At 41.1% G+C, this 6,774-nt stretch overlaps 1 protein-coding gene and 1 long non-coding RNA gene across 4 annotated transcripts; both read right to left on the bottom strand.

Moving 5' to 3' along the window:
* Nucleotides 1–666: 666 nt before the first annotated feature.
* Nucleotides 667–1,500, bottom strand: LOC112165693. Its single transcript, XM_024302305.1, has one exon. It carries the CDS (start codon nt 1,498–1,500, stop codon nt 667–669), a length of 834 nt encoding a protein of 277 aa, XP_024158073.1.
* A 2,707-nt stretch (nt 1,501–4,207) lies between these two features.
* Nucleotides 4,208–6,503, bottom strand: LOC112179240. Of its 3 annotated transcripts, XR_005804662.1 has the most exons (3): nt 6,214–6,503; nt 4,500–5,435; nt 4,208–4,312 (listed from the first exon to the last, which is right to left on the bottom strand). It is a non-coding gene; the product is annotated as an uncharacterized LOC112179240 (long non-coding RNA). The 3 variants fall into 3 exon arrangements; XR_002927699.2 differs by lacking the exon at nt 6,214–6,503 and having other exon boundaries at nt 4,500–5,953; XR_005804663.1 differs by lacking the exon at nt 6,214–6,503 and having other exon boundaries at nt 4,220–4,372; nt 4,500–5,953.
* Between the last annotated feature and the right edge of the window lie 271 nt (nt 6,504–6,774).

Raw genomic sequence — 6,774 nt, 5'->3', positions numbered from 1 at the left:
ATTGAGAGTAATACGGTGTGCTGTGAAGAAACTAGATGCCGAAGTCGTTGACTAGCTGCTCCACATCACCACCCATGAATGTTGCCCCCTTGTCCGATACTAACACCTCGGGAACGCTGAACCTGCATATAATATTTTGGAAGATGAATCGGCGAATGGTCGCTCCAGAGGCTTCCTTCAAAGGTTCAGCTTCGACATATTTAGTGAAGAAATCTGTAGCGACGATGATGAACTTGTGTTGGAGTGACAAATGGGGATGAATCATGCCAATCAAGTCCAATGCGCAACCTCGCGCAGGCCAAGGTTTAATAATAGGCTGCATGGGAATATTAGGAATATGCTGAACTGGTCCATGAGCCTGGCAATCTTGGCAACCTTTCAAGAACGTGATGCAGTCTTTCAAAATGCTAGGCCAGTAATACTGATGTCGCCTGATGAGCCAACGCATCTTTGGACCCGCCTGATGGGCTCCACATATGCCAGCATATGCCTCTCGCATTAGACGTTTCACATCGCGGCCAAACACACAACAGAAGTCTATGCCATCCTCGCCGTGTCGACGCAGCTCATTGCCCCTGAGGAAATAATTTAAGGCAAGAAAACGAGTCTTCTTGTCGGCAGCGGCGTCTGGTTGCTTTAGGTAAGCAATCAAAGGGATGCGCTAATCTATATCAATGGGTTCAAGGACCGCGATGACTGGATCGTCCGGTGGGTGCGTCTTTCAACTTTCAAGAGTCGCTCACGAACCCCATATTTCAAAGTAATGCCTGTAGCCAGTTGAGCAAGTTTGTTGGCTGCAAAGTTGCGTTCGCGAGGAATATATTCCAAACCCACGTCAGTGAATTGATCCAGAAGTTCAATGGCGCGGTTCAAATATGGTACAAGCAAGCAACTCACACATCTGTACTTTTCTTGAAGCTGATTTATCACAAGCAAAGAATCATCGCGCACTTGGATATCTCTTACGCCTAACTCCAGTAACACCTCTAGGACAATAATGAGGGCCTCATACTCCGCTTGATTATTGGTGCACCTAAATTCCAATTGGAAAGAATAAGAAAAACGATCACCTGCCGGGTTTTCCAGAACAATCCTTGCCCCTGCTAGTGTTTCTGTTCTTGAGCCATCAAAAAATAATATCCAGGGGTGAAGGGAGATTGTGGCCTGATGCCAAATAGTATATTTTAGAACGCGCGCCAAAACTGGCCGAGCTGTTGTTGTGGTCGCTATCTCTAACTCTTTCACTGTGGGGACATCCAACATAGGGCGATGTGCGAGAAAGTCTGCGAAGGCTTGTCCGTTCACTGCTTTCTGTGGAACGTACTGTAGCGAGAGTTCGGATAATGCCAGTACCCATTTGCCAATACGCCCTCGCAGAATAGGTCGTGACAGCATGTACTTAACCAAGTCATTTTGAGCGATAATGCAAGTCGTAAAGGATAACATGTAGTGTTGTAGCTTGCATGCGGAGAAGTACAACGTAAGACACAATTTTTCCATGGCAATATACCTGGTTTCACAATCCGTCAGCGTCCTACTGAGGTAGAAAATGGCATGCTCGATACCTTCCTCATCATCTTAGGCGAGTAAGCTGGTAATGGATGCCTCGGCTGCCGAAATATATAGCTTTAATGGAAACCCAGCTCTAGGTGGAACGAGTACTGGTGGGCTCGTCAGGTAGGTCTTAATTTTGTCAAAAGCCTCTTGGTGTTGATATTCCCACACAAACTCGTTCTGTCCTTGTAATCTCAGTAGTGGGGAAATGGGCTGGATTTTACTTGCAGAGTTAGAGATGAAATGTCTCAGGAAGTTGATCTTACCCAGTAATCATTGCAACTCTTTCTTTGTGTGCGGGGAAGAGGCATTGATGACTGCGCTTGCCTTATCCTCAGGGACCTCGATACCCCTTTGATGGACAATGAAGCCCAGAAAATCTCCTGCTTGAACTCCGAAAACGCATTTGGCGGGGTTCATCTTGAGCTTGTGCAGCCGCATTCGCTCGAAGACTCTCCTGAGATCTGTGATGTGATCCCCGCGCTGCTTGGACTTGACGACCACGTTATCAATGTAAACCTCTAAAATCTTCCCGAGGATGTCGTGGAAGATCAGGTTCATGGCTCTCTGATACGTTGCCCCAGCATTCTTCAGTCCGAAAGGCATAACCACTTATTCAAACACGCCCGCGAACCTTGGGCAACGGAACTCGGTTTTGTGCCTGTCTTCCTCCGCAACCGAAATCTGGTGATACCCCGCAGTTCCGTCCATGAAGGATAACAATTCATGTCCTGCCACTGCATCTACCAACATATCCGCGACCGGCATGGGGTAGACGTCCTTAGGCATATCATGACATTAAGGTCTCTGTAGTCCACGCAAACCCTCATCTTACCATTCTTCTTACGGACTGACACGATATTGGACAGCCACTGATTGTATTTGGCCACTCGAATGATGCCTGATCTATGCATCTTTTCAACTTCTTCTTTGACCAGAACCTGGGTTTCAGAGTTCATTCTTCGCGGCTCTTGCTTCACAGGCCTCTTGTCAGGGAGTGTTGGCAGTTGATGGCAAACCAAGTCCGGTGACAGGCCGGGCATGTCTTCATATATCTCCGCGAAGCAGTCTTTGAACTCCAGTAATAACTCAATGAGCCTCTGTTTCTCACTAGGCTCTAAGTAAGTGCTTATAGCCACTTCCATAGGTTCCGCTGCTGTTCCGAGATTGATTTTCTCTGTAGGATGTCTGACCTTCGGAGGGGTGTCATCCAACGCTGCTGGGGCCAGTTGAATTTCTTCTGCATCTTCTGTTTCTTGGTCAGAGAGCTTGATGCGCTAAAAGCAAGCGCATAATTTAACCCTATAAAATGTCATCGTTAGTATATAGTAAATAGGGATCGTTCTATTCCAGGGATTGAGGGTACACCTTCATTGTAAAACAAATAAAGAATTAAAATAAATGCAAAGTATAATATTTACAAAATATATACAAATAACTAAATAAAAGGGGGATTTAAGAATTAGAGTTTTGAAAATTAAAATAAATAAAAGAAAGAAAATATAAAAACACATATACAAGGGTGGAACGCAAGGAATAAAGATCAAATCCACAATCATATGAATGAAATCCAATCACAATTCCTATAGTTGATTATCTATGTCATGATAAAGAAGTTGACCATGTGAAATGTTAGAAAGCAAACGATATCCCATTTTTTACTTTCCTTGAATAATTAATCTAAGTGAAAGCACCTAAATCAATCCTATTGAACATGCAATCATAGTCTAGAAAGCTGGCCAATCAAGAACATATTCAATGCATGAAGAACAAAGAAAGGATGTCAACCAAAGTGCACAACCTAGTTATGAATAAGTTCACCTATTTGCAATCCTCCTTAATTGATTTCGACTTTTGTCCAGAGCCTTTACTACTTAATTCTAGCTCCAATTACATGCATATATCCTAAGTTGGCCACCAAAGAACACATACATATAAAAGTTTTCTGTAATCCAAAATCAATCAAGCAATCTCACATAAGCACTACTACAGAAAAGGCTTCACACGACGGTTTAAAACTGTCGTCTCACGTTATACATTTCCGTGGTCTATCGAGGCGTCGTCTGATGAAACGCTGTCAGACGACGGTTTTCAACCATCGTATACCGATCATTGGGTCGACGGTTTGCAGCTAACTCCGTCGTCTGATGGGATCGGCAGATCTGTCGACAAGCTGTCGACAGCAATTTGCCGTGGTGTAACATTTATTCATACCACGGTTTTTATGAACATTCGTTGTCTGTTTGAGATTCATAAGTCGGTTTTTATTTTGTAACCGTCGTATCTATTGTATACATACGACAGTTCTTGTTTTGTAATTGTTGTGCATATTTTATTCATACGACAGTTCTTTTGATACTAATGTGGTGTGAAGACTGAAAATTATATGTACGTGTTGTGATATCAATCAACTCAAATCTCATGCATCAAAACTAGGCTTGTTTTATTAAAACATAAAGCATAGCTGTACATTATACACTGAAACATGTATTCTATTGTTCTAAGGGTTTAAACATGAACCCAATTGAATGCTTATGCTGCTACTTCTGCTGGCCTTGTTCTTGATAGTTTGAATGCTTTTTCCCAAGAATTTCAAAACAGATGCACAGGCGTCGACTAAAAGCTTTACAAGAGTTCCCATGAAGCCTTCTTCTTGCTTCTCCTGCTCATCTTCAGTTGGAATCAGTGGTGGCACGACTGATTTCAGAGGCTTTTGGTATGGACTTGATGGCAATCTTGGCTTGGTTGGGACTTCATCCTTCAAAAGAAATATAAAAGGTAATGACATGTTACATGCTCTCATCTTCACTGATGCAGCCTTTGATACAACAAAGGAGAGATAAAGAAACATTATAGGGAAGAAATAAAGTACATTGGAGTCCTTAAAGGTCCACACACAGAGAAAGGTAGCAACTAAGAAAATTCAAAATTCATAAGAACAAAACCTTTAAGGTTGTATTCAAGTTATTCCTCGCATTGCTGAGAAGCTTTATCTTATCATGTTTTCAATCAAAGTTTGGCATTCTTGACATTAGCTATGCAGAAGGCACTCATATCAACCATCAGAAACAGATTAATGTTGCAAAACAACTTATAAAAAGCATCTAAAGCTACAGAAACAATCTCCTTACAATCATAACGCCTTTAGAATTTTCCCTGAGCATACTTTTCAATAGAAACAAAGTTTTCACGGAGTTGATTTATTGATTTTTGAGACAAGACAAGGGATTCCAGCTGCTTGCACTTGTTCTACCTGCAGCAAACCACTTTCTTGCAAGACAGAAGGGGTTACTAGAAAAGAATTGTGATTAAAACTACAAAAAATAAATTATTATATGCAGTTAGCTACAAAAAACAAATCATACAGCCCAGATCACAAATTCCTAAAGCAAAACCAGTCCCACACAAAGGAATGCAAAGAATATATGTCCACCTGGAATGGATATGATAGAGGTAGGGCAGCAACTTTCGATGATGCCCCTAAGGTTGCATAGTCAAGTGAATTCTGCACAAAAAGCCATAGAGTATAACCAGCTAGTGAATTTGCCAATTGAGTCTCCAACTCTCCATCCAATGTGATTTGCAGACCATTAAACTCAATTAGAAGGAACTACTATAGTAATTCCACTTCCTCTATGTAAAAGTTCAGCACATTATACCTCAAATTGAGGTTTCCACACCACACATATAAGAACACACAATCTTCAACTTCTACAAAAACCACCCAATTATCAATTAGCAGCAAAACTTACATAAAAACTGAACATCAACCAGATAGAACCAGAGAGAGTGAGGAAGCCAGAAAGATGATCCTATGAACATATGCAGTTAAGCTTTAATCAAGTCATCTTAAACAATGTGTTGGGCATCAACAATGAAACCTGGGTAAGGAATATCAACCATAAAAAAAGATTAAAATTTTTTTTGTCATACACCACATACAAAATGCAAAGGTCTACTAAACATAAACACTTAAAACTTACTAAAGTAACTTTAGTTTACCTCAACACTTAATCTGGGAATTGGTCAGTGTGAGCAAGCTTTTTAAATGACCATGAAAGTCCAGAACACATGCAACCATACCACTTGAGACTACAATGTCAATGCAAGACATGAAATTGAGTGGGGATTTAAAACGATAGCTAAAGTTGAGTGTCAATGTAGCACTAGAAACTACAATGTCATCACCGAGAGCTAAAATAACGTCCTCCAGACTTCCGACTTTGTCATTCAGCAGCATATCCAAATATAAAAAAAACCAGAACCAACTCCTAAATGAATTCATTGCAACTCCATGACTTAAAAAAACTACACAAAGCACCTATCTAACATATGCCTTTCCTCCTTTTTCCTTAAAATTCTCTCCTAACAATAGGTACAAACACTTATTTTGCGCAAAATCAGATAATTCCTTAGGATAAATTCCTCACTCATTAACCAAACCAAAAGGCAACATTAACATTTAATTCCTAACATTTTGAATTGTTCAAGACTACAAACTGATGGTTTGCTTTACTATATATAAGTTTATATGGAACACAATTACTAAGCAGACATGGCAAGAATAAATGCCTGTTTGGATGATAAAAGAGAAAGAAACTACATGCTAATATTGATATTAAAGTTAGTATTATGAATGCAACTATCTATAGGGTATACCTCTCTGCTTTGATTGATTACAGAAGCACCAATTTTGAGCCGGTGTGTAGTGTTTTCAGGGAGAGTATGAGCAGACTTGAGAATCCAATAGACGAGCATCAAATAATGAGGCTCCACATGGTGGTACCAGAATCGTTGCTGCAATCCAGTCTATCGATTTTGAGCTGAAGAAGATGATCAAAAAGCATGGAAGAATATTTAGAGTAGAGCTACAATCCAACCCCAAATTCAAATCCTTCTTTGCTCCATGTCCCTCCCTCAAGCTCAATCCCATGCCCAAGCTTCGTCTCTCTCTCTCTCTCTCTCCGCCGACGCCTCTGCGTCTCTGCCACCACCCAAACCCAAACCCTTACCCAACCCCAATCTCATCCCCCTCTCCCACCGTCGCTCTCTGAACACCCTTCTTCGCCATAACCCTAGCCGCCTTATGAAGAACCCGATATCAAAAAAGTAAAGAACTCGGCATCAAAAGTGTGATTGTGATTTCTGAAGAACCCAAAATCAAAAGTGAGTGTCGGGGATTTAGGGCGAGAAGACGAGAAACCCGAAACCCCCAAATTT

The sequence above is a fragment of the Rosa chinensis genome, chromosome 1, assembly GCF_002994745.2.
Source record: "Rosa chinensis cultivar Old Blush chromosome 1, RchiOBHm-V2, whole genome shotgun sequence".
Taxonomy (NCBI): domain Eukaryota; kingdom Viridiplantae; phylum Streptophyta; class Magnoliopsida; order Rosales; family Rosaceae; genus Rosa; species Rosa chinensis.
The sequence above is the reverse complement of the archived record's forward strand: the minus strand, read 5'-3'. Positions and strand labels throughout refer to the sequence as shown.

Bases quoted from the DNA above. Each gene is read 5' to 3' on its own strand.
- LOC112165693 (XM_024302305.1), bottom strand. From the start codon at position 1,500: ATGGAAAAATTGTGTCTTACGTTGTACTTCTCCGCATGCAAGCTACAA.